The sequence below is a fragment of the Daphnia pulicaria genome, chromosome 2 (assembly GCF_021234035.1).
Source record: "Daphnia pulicaria isolate SC F1-1A chromosome 2, SC_F0-13Bv2, whole genome shotgun sequence".
Classification (NCBI taxonomy): Eukaryota; Metazoa; Arthropoda; class Branchiopoda; order Diplostraca; family Daphniidae; genus Daphnia; species Daphnia pulicaria.
The window spans coordinates 11,612,761-11,630,627 of record NC_060914.1 but is presented as its reverse complement, the minus strand read 5'-3'; the positions used below and the strand labels follow the sequence as shown (position 1 = coordinate 11,630,627).

The 17,867-nt window shown below is 38.7% G+C and overlaps 2 protein-coding genes and 1 long non-coding RNA gene across 3 annotated transcripts; 2 read left to right on the top strand and 1 right to left on the bottom strand.

Annotated features, from left to right (window-relative positions):
- Window positions 1-1,336: 1,336 nt before the first annotated feature.
- On the bottom strand, window positions 1,337-2,293 carry LOC124326859. The gene is made up of 3 exons (XR_006915907.1): window positions 1,744-2,293; window positions 1,593-1,669; window positions 1,337-1,513 (listed from the first exon to the last, which is right to left on the bottom strand). It is a non-coding gene; the product is annotated as an uncharacterized LOC124326859 (long non-coding RNA).
- A 2,813-nt stretch (window positions 2,294-5,106) lies between these two features.
- Window positions 5,107-7,770, top strand: LOC124326233. Its single transcript, XM_046784948.1, has 8 exons — window positions 5,107-5,179; window positions 5,242-5,413; window positions 5,473-5,636; window positions 5,695-5,857; window positions 5,923-6,089; window positions 6,160-6,331; window positions 6,420-6,586; window positions 6,666-7,770. The coding sequence occupies exons 1-8, from the start codon at window positions 5,123-5,125 to the stop codon at window positions 6,858-6,860; spliced, it is 1,257 nt and encodes a 418-aa protein (XP_046640904.1). The 5' UTR covers window positions 5,107-5,122; the 3' UTR covers window positions 6,861-7,770.
- An 813-nt stretch (window positions 7,771-8,583) lies between these two features.
- On the top strand, window positions 8,584-9,560 carry LOC124326609. Its single transcript, XM_046785522.1, has 4 exons — window positions 8,584-8,731; window positions 8,807-9,015; window positions 9,076-9,193; window positions 9,272-9,560. The coding sequence occupies exons 1-4, from the start codon at window positions 8,706-8,708 to the stop codon at window positions 9,366-9,368; spliced, it is 450 nt and encodes a 149-aa protein (XP_046641478.1). The 5' UTR covers window positions 8,584-8,705; the 3' UTR covers window positions 9,369-9,560.
- The last annotated feature ends 8,307 nt before the right edge of the window (window positions 9,561-17,867 follow it).

The following is a 17,867-nucleotide window of genomic DNA, read 5'->3' as shown; positions in this document are numbered from 1 at the left end:
TTTCTTCATTTTCAATTTGGTTTGACTTTCAGTCTTTATAATTATTTCTTTTAATTTTGATTGGAATAAAATTGGTTGTCTCTTTGGGTTAACTGTTTAATAAATTTGATTGTTGAACAACTAAATCCGAGCAGGCGATGCTGTCGGGATGAGTGAAAGTTCAAGGATACTGGCCATGCAAGCACATTTGCACCGACAATGACATTGAATCCGGAAATGGGAGCTAAAGTTTGGTTACAGGGCTGGACTATCTCACCACGAGTTTCACTGCGGGATACCACCACACTCACTTTACTTTAAGTATTAAGGTACTGTACGTACCAACTATTCGGTTTAGTTGGCAAGTTAACAATGTCTGACACATCTAAAATTTTTTAACGATGCACCAGTACTCACAATCTATCTTGCTCAAAATAATTTCCGAGTTTTCATTAGTAGGCCCTAATCGTCAATAAGGGAGGGGAAAATCTTTTATCTCAAACAGCCACTTTTTTTCTTATAAAATGGACGGCAGATTCCCGTTTCCTCCTGTGATTATTCGATATTCGACGGTAATCGATGTTCGCCTTTATCGAAACGACATGAGTCGACAAAGGCACCAGCGTCATCAACTGCCCGTTAACTTTTTGTGTGATAACGAACGCCCTTTTGCTCACTTCGTAAGTTTGGTATAAAACGAAGAAATTTGTCAGACGTTGCAGTAAATTTTTCGCATGGACAGTCAATAAACTTATGGGCATATGAATAACTTTAAATGCCTACTAGAACGAAAAACCTAAGACACAAAACTTGGCCCTGAATGGCTGATTTCGCAGAAAAATACGACGTTTCCACCGGTTTCTTTGGACAATGATTTGTGATATTCCCTCAGAAATAAGTAAATTTGTGCCTACCCTTTTTTTTTTTACGTTGCCATGTTGAATTGTTGATCGCCGATTCAGCAAATGGCGAAATGGCGACATTCGTACCGGAAAAGCTCTTCGATCGAACATTATTAACAACAGGAAAGTTCTAAGGTCAGCACACTTGATCACATCAAGAGACGCAATTTCACAACCTACAAGCAGAAAAAGAACTAAATTATTGATCGTCAGAGAAATATAATAATGAAAATAACGAAATGAATAAGGCACTGAGCTATTTGACAGTTTCCCCTCCTTGCAAGTCACCAGCATTTGGTTGAAAATATTTCCCTTTATCTAACAGAGTGGAAGAGTGAACTTTTGTACAAAAATGGATAAATTAAAAGATGAAAAGAAATTTAAAAAAAAATGTAAGGGCGGATCAGAAAATTGGACCCTTCCATAGTGTTACAACCTCCCTGAATCCAACAGCCTTTTTCTCCTTCCACAACTTGTGTCTGCCTCATCTTGTCTCGACCGTTTCTGGTTTCTCTCGCCTTCCTGACCCGCACTCTCCTTTTGTATCTCTTCTCATCTTCTCATCAACAACTCCCCTTCGTCTCAAGCCTCTGCACCTTTCATTTCCTCGAACCCAGCCAAACCTCTTAATACTGAATCATAACAATAGACCTGTTTTTGTTTTCAAATTGTTGGCATCATTCGTGATTTGAAGTAAGAGTGCAGAGTTACCTGTTGGATCACATTGACATAGACAGTTGCTGTTCCACTAAATGTGGCGTTGAGTTGGACTACTGGAGACCTAGAGACTTGATGGAAAATAAAGAGTAGGTCCCTGAACCTGATGAATATTAAGAAGAACTGTTGGATTTTTATTACTTACGTAATCTGATCCCAACGGTTAACCTGGCAACTTATTCATTTTCTCACATGAAACCATTTGAAATGATCAAAGAAAATCGAAAAATCTTCAGCACTAACGTTATTAAGCAAGGTGCAATTGCATAATTTAGTTTCACGATGAGTGGTTGGTTAACAAAAGAAAATGCATTAAACACAACGCAATATTTTAATTGCATCTGATAAAAATTATGAACGAACAGGAAATAACAGCGACCCTAGGACGATTTGAGAAGGTTTGAAATGTAAAATCAACATTCCTCATTCCTGCAATCCTGCTGGCTATATGGCCTTTATGGCGTCTGCTGTGTTTAGCTGTCACCTCTGCCCTCTGACGTAAAATTCTTACACGAGGAAGCACTTACTGTAATAGGCATTGCACATTTGAATTTTGAACCAGCCTTTAAATATTTGTTTACCACATCAACAAAGAAAAATCGGCGAATTCGTAATAATAAAAACAACGGCCACAAATTAATGATTTTCACGAGCAGCATGGGAAAGATTCACACAACCCATAGCCTGCTGCAAGCAACCATAGGCTGTCTTTTTCTCCAAATTTTCTGTAATCCAAAGTTGGAAGATAGGAAAAATTCTGTTATTTCTCTTTATTGGGTTGAAATCGTTTACTTTGAAAACGCACACGTGGAGAAAAAATATGAAAACGGAACGGAAATGTCATTATGAACGCTTCGATTCTTGGACAGACCTTCAGTTTCCCGAGGTTACCCACCATTTTGAAACACCTGTGCAGCTGCATTTCAGTGCAACACGACAGTTTGGATTACTCACTTAAAAATATTATTATACAAACTGTGGCTTACAAGTGACGACGTTTCTGCCAACGTTTCACGGTCTTTATTGTGGTAAGATCCTAAATCCGAGTTCATCGGAATTATTTCGTTAATGGGTTCAATTTTCTGACAGAAAGCTCAGCAGTCAACGTCCAAGTCAACCACGTCCAAGAGAAAAGCTACATCGACCGTAAAACCGAAAACGACATCGTCGAAGATGACAACGAAAATTAATCCAACCACGCCCAAGAGAAATGCCACCACAACGTCAAAGATCACGCCAAAGATGAATGTTACGACGACGACATCGAAGAAGACCACGATTCCCACGATTAAGAAGACAACCACGACTAAGAAGAAAACGACGTCGAAGAAGACGACGACGTCGAAGAAGACGATTCCCACGACTAAGAAGAAAACGACGTCGAAGAAGACAACCACGACTAAGAAGACAACCACTAAGAAGACTTCTGCTACTACAACTCTTAAACCAAAAGCTACAACGACCGTCAAGAGAAATGTTACGACAATCACCCCTAGTCCGGTGAACGTTCCGAAATATTTCGTATGTCGTGACACGAACTCTTCCGCAGCTACAGGGATCCTCCTGCCGTATCGGAATACAACAAGTGACAAAACCAAGAACTGTAAATTTTCCATCGTCGCACCACCTGACCAACAGATTCAAATTTCTTGCTCGACTATAAACATCATAGGCTATATCAATTATTTCCGCGTGAGTTTTTTGATAAATTTTTTTGTTTCAGGAATTACGCTACAATAAAATTTGCTTTCTGTTTTAAACGTAAAGATCGGTGGATCCGTCGATTACGAGTTCAGAGTTATTGTAGTGAACAGCGATTATTATTCAAAAGACAACAGTTTGTTCGTGACAACATCATTTGACTACCCTGACTGGTTTGAATGCAAGTGGACCACACTACCCAAGGACAATACGACCAACTTTAAACGTAATTATTTTATTTTCAATCATGATCACGAAAAACTGATTCAATCTTTAGTTTGTCGTGATTTCGAGGCCAAAACGGCAAACGGGACAATCCAGCCATTGGGAGGATATATGGCTATGGGTGATAGATTTTGTTCCATCACCATCGTCGTTCCTACTGATTATCAAATTGAATTCACGTGCTTTTCTCACAACTTTAATATCAACTTAGGGGTGGACTTTACATGATCACAACAGCTTCTTGAGATGCCATTTAATAACAATAATTTAATAGATTCGAGGAGTCCTCGACGGTTCTTATTACAATATCAATGGAAGGAATCAGAAATACAATGACAGGAACATCGACGTTACAGTTTTGGGAAGGAAATATTATTCAATCAACAACCAGATGACTGTGTTTTCTTCATTCATGTACCAAAACGCATTCAATTGCTCCTACACGGCAATACCCAAAGAGATAACAACAGAATCCAAATGTGACTTCTTATTTTTCAAACCTGTCTGTTAACACGAATATTGAAACAGGATTTTTTCCTCCTACAGTTTGTCGTCACGCTGAGGCTACGGCGGAAAATGGAACAATTTCCCCCATAGCGGGAGATACGAGAGATATTAAAAGCTGCGCCTTCAAGATCAATGCTGTCCCTAATCAACAACAGATTCGAATTGTTTGTTCCGTCGTCATCCTTAATACTAATAAACGAATGTATCTGAAGGTGAGTTAATCAGCTAATATACGATGACAGAGTGATGAAATGAGGCAGAACTATTTGAACTGTGTGATTTTATTAGATTTTAGGGATAAACGACAAAGCTTCCAACAATCTGACGGTCAATCGGACGTATTATTCAGTCCCTGGCAGAGACGTGACGTTAAAGTTTTATTTATGGAAAAACGACCGGGTTAAATGCCAGTGGACGACCACAACCAGGGAGAATACGACGAGTTTACAACGTGAAATGTCGCCTATCATTTTCAATAATACGAAATTATTCAACGTTATATTTCCTCTTTACCAGTTTGCCGTGACAATCTTATCGGAGGCGCAGGAACGGCCAATGGAACCCTCGAGCCCTTAGCCAATATGAATATGGGAGAACAAAGAAGTTGCAGCGCCACTATAAGCGCACCCGATGGTTACCAAATCCAATTTTCTTGTTCGGTTGTTAACATGTCATCCGGCAGTAATTTAAGTGTGAGAGGATTTAAGATTTGCCTATTTCAAAATTTGGAAAATAACAAACTTTTTTCTAAATTCAGATCTACGGAAGCTTAGACCAATTCCGCCTACTAGAAGTGAACAGAGTGTACACTTCCAATTTATACAATAAAATAACAATCGCATCTGATTTCAGCCAATCAGACAAGTTCTTTTGCAACTGGAATATCGCACTCAGAGAGATATCACAAAACTCTAAACGTAATCTTACGATTTAAATTACATTTTTCGGCTCAGAATCATTGATTTTCGCTTCAATCGGCAGTCTGTCTTCACGCGATATCCACAGCGGCCAACGGGACCATTACCCCCATAGCAGGCAATACGGGACCATCGAGTTCATGCTATTTCTACATCAAAGCTCCTTCCGACCAGATGCTACAAATATCTTGCTCTATTCTAAACTTCACTAAGCCTGCAGGATTCTTGCAAGTGAGTAAACTTTGACAATCATTACAAAAGAGAACAACGATATTATTTCTGATATACTCCAGATTATGGGAACAGTCGACTTTACTAACGATAATGCGATCAATGCGATTGTGAATCGGGTGTACACCGCACGCAAAGACAACGAAATAATAATCACGAGCAATGTCGGTAACGGAGACTGGATTCAGTGCAAGTGGACAACAACACAACGAAAGAACACGACAGATTTCAAACGTGAGATCCCATCGTTCAAGAACACCACTAATTAACTTTAATCACTTTCTTTTCTCCAGTTTGTCGTGATGAAGTGGCCACATCATCTAGTGGGACCATTCAGCCCTTAGTGGGGGATACAGGACCGAAAAGGGATTGCTACTTCTCCATCCAAACGACTTCTTCCGACCAACAGATTCAAATGTCTTGCTCAGTCGTCAACCTTACTTCCAGTGTTTTAAATGTAAATCACATACACTAATTTCTCGTATCACCGACTCCAGCATGCATTTTTGCTTCAGATCTACGGAGCTGTTGACTACCCTTTGAAACTTGTACTGAACAGGATTTACACTTCATCATCCTATTCTAATCGAATTTCTTTGGCTTCTGAAATCGAATATGACGACTGGATTGATTGCAAGTGGAACATAACGACCGTGGAGAACACAACGGATTATAAATGTGACATTATAGTACAAAACAAGTGAAAAGTATGAAGTGACAAATGTACATTTAAAATTTGCCAGTTTGCCGCGACATTGTGGCTAGAACGGCCAATGGAACCATTCAACCCCTAACTGGTGATCCAGGGCCATTAAGAGAATGCTCTTTCTCGATCTACGCACCTCCTGATCAGCAAATTCAGATTTCTTGCTCTACTCTCAATCTTACTAGCCCTGGGAGTTATCTCAGAGTGAGTGGGTGATAAGCTAAGTGTTTTTGGCACAACAAATCGAAATCCACTCCCATTCAATTGATTACAGATGTACGGAATAATCGACATAGCAAACCCACCCGTATTGAACAGAGTTTATTATTCATCGTATTCACCGTATTATCTAAACCGAATTCAACTTCAATCTGGAATTAATGAAGAAGATTGGATTGACTGCAATTGGACGACAATACCTGAGGAGATAACACCAAATTCAAAACGTGATGAGATTTCATTTCAAATAGTTATTAGAATATCAAGGGAAATATTTTATTCTTTAATGACCGCACATCATTACATTTTTCACAGTTTGTCGCCACCAACGCGCAACAATGCCCAACGGAACCATCACGCCATTAGAAATGACATTGGGAGAGCCAAAAAGAGAATGCGAATTCAACATCAAAGCAAATTTGGATCAACAAATCCAGTTTTCTTGCTCTACCCTCCTCCTCAGTTCTGGAAGTTATTTGAATGTGAGCAAATATTATTTGTACACGTCATAATAACTTATTCGCAATAACTGATGCTGGGCTATATTTGTTACCTGTCTAGTTATACGGAGTGATTGGACAATCAGAAACTGATTCTGCAGTTATATTAAATCGGGTCTATTATTCAACACGTAAGAACGATTTGCGTCTGAGTTCTAAAGTCGGCAGCTCAGACACGTTTAACTGCACATGGACGACGATAACCTTGCTGCTGAAAACATCCCAATTCAAACGTATTGATTCATTTATCAATTGAAAATTAATTTCAGATGGCTTCATCGCACGTGAATATTAATGATGTCAACATTTCCTATTTTGCACTTGAAACTTTTTAACTTTCAATTTTGGGTTTGGCTTATAATCTACATATGTTATTACTTTAAATTTTAAATCAATAAAAGAACATGGGTTATCTCTTCGTGCTGTAATCATTAAAACCCCGTAGGGATCATTAATCAAGCACGTTGCTATGCAAATTTCCTTTCGACGCCGCAGCCGTTCCAAAAAACGTAAACAAATTTGTTGTTCAAAACAACGTGCGACATAGTCTGTTGCTACATTGGTAAGGCAGAAAACCCAATGACATGGGACCCAATAAACAGTTCACTCGTCCATCCTATCAGCCCTGCAGATTTTGACGTTATCGACTTTCCACATCACCAGTCTCACCCTAGAGGAGCTACTGGAACAGCTAAGCAACAATTACGTAAGCAAACAGTCTATCATTAACCGCCCCAAAAGCCAACCCAGAATTATTATTTTTCTACTCTGATCGTTACCCACAAATTTCAAGGTCGAAAATCCCAAAAGTTATCCAAGATAAAGTCAACCATCTTGAGGGCGTAATAGCCCAAATGGAAGGTGAAATATAGCCGGATAGACGGATCGATTTGAATAATAAAGGGGACTTTGTCTGACTTTGCAGATCATGTAGTAATCACACGTCGATGGCCGAGACAAACGTTTTGGGCTGGACAGCTGGTCGAGGAAGACATAATTTACCAACTGCCAATTCGTTTTTTGGTTAGTTATCTCCCCATGACAATTTAAACAAATCGAATCGACATTCCTAGAATATGATTTGTTACAGGTTACTAAGGTCGTAGTACTCCAAACTCTGCTGTTCGAGATATGTGAGGGTTATAACAGGTTCACGCAGTCTTCTTTTTCTTCACCAAAATCGAAGCGGTTAGATTTTTACAAACGCGCATCAAATACCCAGAAAACTCGACGCCTAGTAAACACACTTAAGAGCTGCCCTTTCAACTGGCCGACTTTATTTTTATTTTTAACTGCCAAAGAGGAAAATGTTCCTGACTGACGAATCGATTTTCGTGATGTGTAGGGAACACTCTCTCTTGTCCGTGAAAGGCGATAGCCCATTAAGTTGTTCGTTATCTCCTAGCTCTACTCCATTTGCGATCGCGTTACACAGCACGGCCATCCCCTCTTAATAGATTGCGTGTGGGAACGTGTACATTCGATGAAGGCTAATCAGTTCATAACGAGCTATATCGCCAACGGGGTGTATATAGCTGGTACAAGCAATTGGATCAGTTGGGAACGATCAACATCCTGAAAACGTTGACAAATTGGTGCAACATTTGCCGCGACCTTGAGTCCGTTTAATGAATTCAAAGTGCGTCATCCCAAAACTGTGTGCGTCCCATCCGGTTTCGTCATTCCAGAAAATCTTATAAAACGTTTCAAAGATTAATGTGAACAAGAACATGATGGCGCGTTCGTTTTCCAGCAACAAAATTCGAACGCGAAAACAAACAAACTTTTCCGCGCTTGAACTTGACGAACTCCGAATGTTTGAACTTTGTGCACGGGCGATACATAATCAAAATAAAAACGATAAAGTGCCATCGGGGGGGGGGGGGGTCACCAGCCACTCAACTCCGCCCATCAACGTAGATGAAATCCGAGTGCCATATGCACTCGGTTTGGGCCAGCAGTTAAAAGAGATACACGCGCACGCAGTGTACGTGACATCATAAAAAGGAGCCAACCGGCAATCCAACCTCAATTTGTCCAGCAGTTGCACTGCAGTTAAACACGTCGATACATCGAGAGCTCGTCCAACTTAAATAACAAAATGAGAACTTTAACAGTTGGAAAAAGGTATGACGTTGAACTAATTAAATTTATAATTTGTTATCGGCTGAAATTTTTAAATGAGAAAATGATTTCAAACAGATTGACGACACCTGTCATTTTGCTGGTGCTGGCCGGACTCGGTTTGAGTCAGGGCCGGCCCCCTCACCAACAAAATCAGCCCATGATGATGAGGTTCTGCGGGATCGAGTTGACACTGGTCATAGACGAAGTCTGCACCGCTCACAAAAGCCCGGACTTTGTCGATCATTTAATTCTCAATCGGCCATCATCGAATAACGAATCAACAGGTAAATATCAAACAGATTATATTATAAACCAATTTGATAATTAAGTTGATCATTCGGCAGGTAACGGGCGGACGGAATTGGACGACAAGAAAAGCGATTCGCTGTTGCGACAATGTTGCGTGATCGGCTGCACGGAGGACGATTTTTCTACTTTCTGCCGCATCGACAGAAATCAAATGTAAACATTTTTTTCTTTGATTTTCCTGGTCATTTCTATCGACTAAAATTTGTTTGTTTTAATTATTTTTAAATACAGAAGGGAAGTGGCGATTCGGCTGAGGAGCGAAGATGTAGACGCCGATTGGCTGTACGAATTTCTACCGCGGTACGGAGCCATTCACGCGCCGGAATAGATTTAAAACAAAATAATATGTGTAGTTTTTAAAGATGACATTTATATGTTGATGTATTTTGCTACTGGGTTCATACGCTTTAAAAACTTTTAATTATTATGCAGTATATATATATATCTATAAATAATTAACCTTTGGGCGATCATTATCAATAAATAAAGCCGCAACGCCGTATTCAAATTTTTCAACCCGGCAATGTGTTTGGTGTCAAGTCTCTTATCACGTTAATACACAACAAGTGCTGACTCGTTTGAAATTCGAAACGCTCGAACGAAGGAGAATTTCGTCCAGATTTTGTCACGAAATACGAGATTGACGTCAATGAGCAACAGCTGAAAATGACTAACGTCCAATGATACTTTCTTGTAACGGGGCGGGATAAAATTCATAAATAAACGACTAATGTGACTGTTGATAACATTTTATTTTCTGGAATAATATGTGTGATGTGATAAAGATACTTGACGGGTCGGAACGGTCGAAAATTAGGCGGATTAATAACCTTTGCAGTTTCCACCGCCAAATTCGCACGCCTCTCTTGACAGGGTTGGGAAATTGCACAGTTCGTGATTGGGGTCCCTGCAAGCCACTTGACGACCCCCGCACGTCCAAAAGCCTACTCTGTAAAAGCATTTGCAAGCAAATCCTCGTTCGGCTGGTCTATCCAAATGGCAGCCTCCATTGTGGTAATTGCAGCCGCAGGCTGATGCCGTTTCAATCACGACAGCCACGACGACTACCAATAGCAATACTTTCATCTGCATCAAAGCAATCAAATACATTCCATTTTACAAAAAATTGTAGTTGGCAAAACAATTTCACAGATTGACATACCATTTTCTCCATTTTTATTTTTTTTAACTACGTCGTAAAAAGAGATAAAATAATGGCAAAATTAGAATTTAGAATTTTCAAAATTCATTCCTCTTGAAAAATTGAATTTTGAAAAGATGTTTTACTTACGAAGCCCTCTCAAATATTATAGGAAAGCGTCCTGGGATTTCTGTCGTCTAACTGTTACGCCAACTTGCTCCTTTTATACGTGTACACCCCCTGGAAGAACCCACTGGCAATTGATATCGAAAATTATCCATCAAAGGATGTGGAATACTTTCTGGTAAAACGTTTCCGTTTTAATAGGAAAATCGCGGTAATAATAGCACGTCGACCACACGTGAGGTTGACTTCAAATCAGTTATAAGCAACCCATTACCGCTGATTAATTAATGCATTTTAACCACGGTTTTAATTACAAAAATTGAAATAAAATAAAATAACCAAACACATAGAAGGAAACGATGAATGTTCACATTTCACAACTTTCCAAAACACAGCTGAGGCGAAATACATTAGATGGATAAAAAAAAATACTAAAGCTGATTTGAGCACGTTGAATTGATTCAGAATGGTTTAAAAAAAAATCCAAACTTCAAGACAACGATTTGAAATAGGTTGAAAAGCGCGCGGGTTAAAATCCACGATGGCCACCATCACTAGCGCATTTTCTCTTATTTGAACAAATGTTTTTAAGTAAGGTCAAATTCGCACGATAACAGTAGGCCCTAGTTCATTTATCCTCGGTAAAACTGAATTTTGTTACGTCTTTAGTTGGGCTAATATGGTAAAATTGAGTGCAAGAAATAATTTTAAAGCCATTCAAACTTTCCGCCAAAAGTGTTTTTTTTTTTTTTTTTTTTTCAAGTGTCACGACCATTAAGAAAAAACTGATTATAAGCCAGATAATAAATAGATTGAAAAGTTACGACAAGAAATCGGGGTTTGAGGTGCGCATAGCAGTTTTGAAAAAAGAAAAAGAAAACGATAAAGGAACGCTGAAATTTGTATAGCCAGTCTCGTTATAAGCCACATCCACATTTTATTATGGAGGATACCGCAGAAAAATAATTTCGACTGAGACGCATTTTCAAGTGATTGTCACCTGATAAATAAAAATAAGCAAAATTAAAAAATTACAATAATTAAGCAATTTCTTTTTAACCGGTCGTTTGTGGTTAAAAATAATGAACGCGCAGTCCATGACAGAACTAGACGCCGACTGGTGAGAGATTCACATCGTAATGGAAGTCTAGATCGCTTGATGAGCCTGGAAACCCCGAAACCCCCTGAACTTCTCTAACCAACCGAGTTCAACTCTGCACCTACAAAATTCTTAAGCAGCGATGATTAAATCTAGATCGATTTAATCTGCGCTACTGTGTCGGTTTGCCCAGGCGGTTAGCCACAGTAGTTTGATAGCATCTGATAGCTAAAAGAACCTGTAGCTATTAATCTTCATATTATTTATTACCTATTGGGTTCATAAGCTTTTTAAGATATATATATCTAAAAATAATTAACCTTTGGGCGATCATTATCAATAAATAAGCCGCAACGTCGTATTCCAAATTTTCAACCCGGCCCAGTCTTTGGTGTCAAGTCTCTTATCACGTTAATTGCGAGCCCGAAGGGCACCGCATATTTTTTGAGTAATTTTTAAGACCAAAAAGTCCGAAATCTATCGTGAAACGTCCGAGCTATAGAGCGTTACAGACAAAGTGACATGGCTTTTTTTTTCTGCGTATGCGATTATTAGCTTAAGTATTAAATATATATATAAGTATATTAAATTATATACTGAACAAGTTGACAGAAGGGTAATAAGATATAGAGACTCAGATGATGATGAAAGTTTAGTTTTGTCTACGGTTTATTCAATATTTATTGAAGACATTGAAGAACATTGAAAATGTCTCTTATAATAAAAATTGAAATATTTCTCATTTTTAATTAGTAACCACCACAATTGCCACCGCCAAGGAAACAGGACTGAATGGAATGATCGGGATTATGACAGTAATGGGATGAGGAATCGCGGCAAGCCACATCTCTCCCACCACAAGCCCCGAATCCAAATGGGTAACAATAGCATGCAAATCCCGGGGCAGCAGGCTTTACAATTGAACATCCCCATCCCTTACCAGGAGTGCAAACGCAGTCTGCCATCACCGAGTAACAGGATACGATGATGCACAATAAGACCAACACAAAGGTGAATCGCTGTAAAACGATAAACGGGAATAATTTTAAATAATCAACCAATAAATAATTCGTTGGATTCAAGTTTTTCGGTTTTGTACTTACAATCAGCATAGAATTAGTTCGCTGCATTTTCTTATAGTTTTTTTTATTTTTAGAGTTGAATGAAGTGGAAGATTCTTGTTCGATGCTGTGTGTTCAAATAACAAGAAACAGTCCGATTTATATACACCGGCCGACTTGTCTCCCCGAATGCATCCGTTCGTTTCAAAACGCCCCTTTTTGGGTTACTCAACAATCTTTCCTTTTTTCTATCAAAAATTATCCATCAAAGGATGTGGAGTGCTTTCTGGTAAAACGTTTCCGTTTTAAAATAAGAAACCACGGTAAGAATAACACGTCAACCACACGCGAAGTTTAATCAGTTATAAGCAGAGCAATTTTCAACCGCTGATTAATGAATCAATTTCAACCGATGTTTTAATCACACATTTCACAACTTTTCCAAACGCAACAGAGCTGAAATACGTTATAAAGAAAAGAACTGAAAGCTATATGACTGATTCAAGCGCGTTGATTTGAAACAGGATGGTTGGAAAAATCCAAACTTGTAGACTTTGACTTGTAGGACTTGTAGAAGTTGCATAGATTTCAAAAATTTAAGAAAAAAAAATGAAGGAACGATGTTTGAATTGTTTACCCCAGGTTTGCCCAGTCCCGCTAAACTATACATCCACAATTTATTGTGGAGGATGCTAACAACAGTCGGCAACAGTTAGCTTGCATCTGCTAGCTATTATAGAAGAACCTAAAGCTATTCAATCAAACTCGTGGCGGGTAGCGCAACCAGAACGATTCAAATTTGTCATTTCAACTCCTAGTTAGAAAGAAATGAACTGTTGGAAATCTTTGGCGTAGGAACCATATTAGGCCGACGAGAAATATACTGTATAGGAAGGTTCAGACGTTTGACCACAACAAACATAACCACTACTACCAGATCGATTTTCAAACAACGTATCGAATTCTCTGCATCTTGAGGAGCAAGTTAGCAACGAGGACGTTTCAGAATAATATAGGACGAACACTGAAATGCCCAGCATCGAAAAAGCAACAACCCCAGTTCACCCACGAAAAAAGGTATTTTATGTCGATATCTTTCTAGACAAGTGTTATCGGTTCACATCAAAATGAGCGAACGTTTCTACTACAATTCCCCCTTTGAGTGGTATTGTTGGTACTTAATTTTTTGTTTTGGGCGTGTCAAAGTTTCTATGTACATATGACCATACCAAGTGCTGACACGTTTAAAACTCGAAACGCTCGATCGAAAGAGAATTTCGTCCAGATTTTGTCACAAAACACGAGATTGACGGTAATAACGAACAGCGGAAATAACTAACGACGAGCAACTGGGAAAAAGCGAAAAGATATTTTCTGATGGTAACGGGACGGGAGACGGGACACGATTCATAAATAATTAATTAACGTGAATGCTGATTGGAATTTATTTTCTGGAATAATATGTGAAGGGATAAACATATTGTGTGGTGATTAAGAAATTGGACCTGTCGGAACGTTGGAAACTTAGTCGGATGTGAGGACGATTAATAACCTTTGCAGTTTCCACCAGCGAAATGGCACGCATCTTTTGACGTGTTGGGGTTTCGGCACAGATGGTGATTATGGTCCCTGCAACCCACTTGATGACCGACGCATGTCCAAAAACCTCTGTAAACGCATTTGCAAGCCTGGCCTGGACTGGCTGGCTTCACCATGGCGCAGCCACCAGAGTGGTAATTGCAGTCGCAGGCCGATGCCGTTTCCAGTACGATAGCCACGACGACTACCAAAAGCAATACTTTCATCTGCATCAGAGAAATTTCAAATTTTCCATTTTACAAAAATTGTAGTTGGGAAAAAAATATATAATTCAAAGATTGTCATACCATTTTCTCTATTTTTGTGAACTACGCCGTAAAAAAACAATGAAACAAACAAACAAAATTAATCAAAAATAATCTTAAAATTTGAATATAGAATCAAATAAATTCGTCTTGACAAATTTATAATTACCTACTAACAGGAGGTTCAATTACGGCTCTCAAATGTTATAAGAAGGCGTCCTGGTGATTTCTATCGTCTAACTGTAACGCCAACTTGATTCTTTTATGCGTGTATACCCAAGCTGGCAGTTGATATGCAAATCATCCATCAAAGGATGTGGAGTGCTTTCTGGTGAAACGTTTCCGTTTAAAAAAAAAAACACGGTAAGAATAACACGTCGACCACACGTGAGGTTTTATCAGTTATAAGCAGAGAAATATTCAAACGCTGATTAATTAATCAATTTCAACCGAGGTTTTAATAGAAAAAAAAGAAGCAAACATAAAGAAGGGTGCGACGAATGTTCACACATTTCACAACTTTTCCAAACGCAACAGAGCTGAAATACGTTATTGATCGATGGAAAAAAAAGAACTGAAAGCTATGACTGATTCAAGCGCATTGATTTGAAACAGGATGGTTAGAAAAATCCAAACTTGTAGACTTTGACTTGTAGGACTTGTAGAAGTTGCATAGTTTTCAAAATTTAGGAAAAACAAAAAGATAAGGGAAAAGATAAGGGAACGATGATTGAAATGTGTACCCCAGGTTTACCCAGTCCCGCTAAACTACATCCACATTTTATTGTGATGGAGCAGGATGCTAGCAACATATAGTCGGCAACAGTTAGCTTGCATCTGCTAGCTATAGAAGAACTTCTCTAGCTATTCAATCAAACTCGTGGCGGGTAGCGCAACCAGAACGATTCAAATTTGTCATTTCAACTCCTATATAGTGAGAAAGAAATGAACTGTTGGAAATCTTTGGCGTAGGAACTATATTAGGCTTGTAGAAAAGTTCAGACGTTTGCACACAAAACAAAACACTACCAGATCGATTATCAAATAATAACTCATCGGATTCTCTGCATCTTGAGAGCAAGTTAGCAAGGAGGAAGTTTCAGAATAATATAGGAAGAAGGAGAACACTGAAATGAAAATGCCCAGCATCGAAAAAGCCACAACCACAGTGTACTTGTTGAGTTCTACACCAATTCCAGAGGGGTAGTAAATCAAACCACGAAAAAGGTATTTTATGTCGAGACATTTCTACGCAAATGTTATCGGTTTACATCAAAATGAGCGAACGTTTCTATTACAATTTCCCCCGCCCTGAGTGGTGTTGTTCGTATTTAATTTTTTGTTTTGGGCGTGTCAAGTCTCTAATCGATAATCCCGCCAAGTTCTGACTCGTTTAAAACTCGAAACGCTCGAACGAAGATCGTCCAGATTTTGTCCCGAAAGATGAGATTGACGGTAATAACTAATAACGAACGGAGTTGAAATAACTAACGACCAGCAACTGGGAAAACGAAAAGTTAGTATTTTCTGATGGTAACGGTCTCGGGACAAGATTCATTAATAAACAATTAACGTGACTGCTGATAACATTTTATTTTCTGTATTAATATGTGTGGGGATAAGCAGATTGCGTTGTGAAAAAGAAATTGGACTGATCAGAAAGTTGTAAAATTAGTCGGATGTGAGGAGGATTAATAACCGTCGCAGTCTCCATTGCCAAAACGGCACGCATCTCTTGACGTGTTGGGGTTTCGGCACAGATGGTGATTTTGGTCCCTGCAACCCTCTTGACGACCTGTGCATGTCCAAAAACCTCTGTAAACGCATTTGCAAGCCGTTCCTGGATTGGCTGCCCTCACCATATGGCAGCCACCGCCCCGCCGCCACTTCTTGTAATTGCAGTCGCAGGCCGATGCCGTTTCCAGTACGATAGCCACGACGACTACCAAAAGCAATACTTTCATCTGCATCAGAGAAATTGCAAATTTTCCATTTTACAAAAATTGTAGTTGGGAAAAAAAATTGTTAAATGCTGACATATCATTTTCTTCATTTTTATCGATTTAACTACGCCAAAACAAAAGAGATAAAACAATGGCAAAATTAGAATTTAGAATTTTAAAATTTCAATCGTCTTGAAAAATTGAATTACTACTAAGAGAAGTTTCACTTACGGCTCTCAAATATTATAGAACGGCGTCCTGGTGATTTCTATCGTCTAACTGTAACGCCAACTTGATTCTTTTATGTAAACCCCCTGGAAGAGCCCACTGGCAATCGATATCGAAAATTATCCATCAAAGGATGTGGAATACTTTCTGGTAAAACGTTTCCGTTTTGATAGGAAAATCGCGGTAATAATAGCACGTCGACCACACGTGAGGTTGACTTCAAATCAGTTATAAGCAACCTATTACCGCTGATTAATTAATGAATTTTAACCGCGGTTTTAATTTAAAAAATAAAAATAAAATAAAATAACCAAATAAATAGAAGGAACACGATGAATGTTCACATTTCACAACTTTCCCAAACACAGCTGAGGCGAAATACATTAGATGGTTAAAAAAAGATACTACTAAAACTTATTCGAGCGCGTTGATTTGATTCAGAATGGTTTTTAAAAAATCCAAACTTCAACAACGATTTGAAATAGGTTGAAAAGCGCGCTGGTAAAATCAATGATGGCCAGTGGCCACCATCACAAGCGCATATGTTTTTAACTAAGGTCAAATTCACACGATAACAGTAGTTCATTTATCCTCGGTAAAACTGAATTTTGTTACGTCTTTAGTTGGGCTAATAGGGTAAAATCGAGTGTATAAGGAAATAATTTTCACGCCGTACAATTCCACCAAAGTTTTTTTTTTTTCAAGTGTTACGACCATTAAGAGAAAACCGATTATAAGACAGATTATAAATGGATTGAAAAGTTACGACAAGAAATCGGGGTTTGAGGTGCGCATAGCAGTTTTGAAAAAAGAAAAAGAAAACGATAAAGGAACGCTGAAATTTGTATAGCCAGTCTCGTTATAAGCCACATCCACATTTTATTATGGAGGATACCGCAGACAAATAATTTCGACTGAGACGCATTTTCAAGTGATTGTCACCTGATATATAAAAATAAGCAAAATTACAATAATTAAGCAATTTCTTTTTAACCGGTCGTTTGTGGTTAGAAATAATGAACGCGCAGTCCGTGACAGAACTAGACGCCGCCTGGTGAGATATTCACATCGCGATAGAAATCTAGCGATGCTTAGTCCTAGTTCGCTGAAGCCTGGAAACCTGCTGAGCTCCTGTAACCAACCGAGTTGAACTCTGCACCTGCAAAATTCTTAAGCAACGATGTGTATTAGGTCGATTTAATCTGAGCTACTCTATCGGTTTGCCCAGGCGGTAAGCCGCAGTAGTTTGATAACATCTGATAGTTAAAAGAACCTGTAGCTATTAATCTTCGTATTATTTATTACCTATTGGGTTCATACGCTTTTTAAGATATATATATCTAAAAATAATTAACCTTTGGGCGATCATTATCAATAAATAAGCC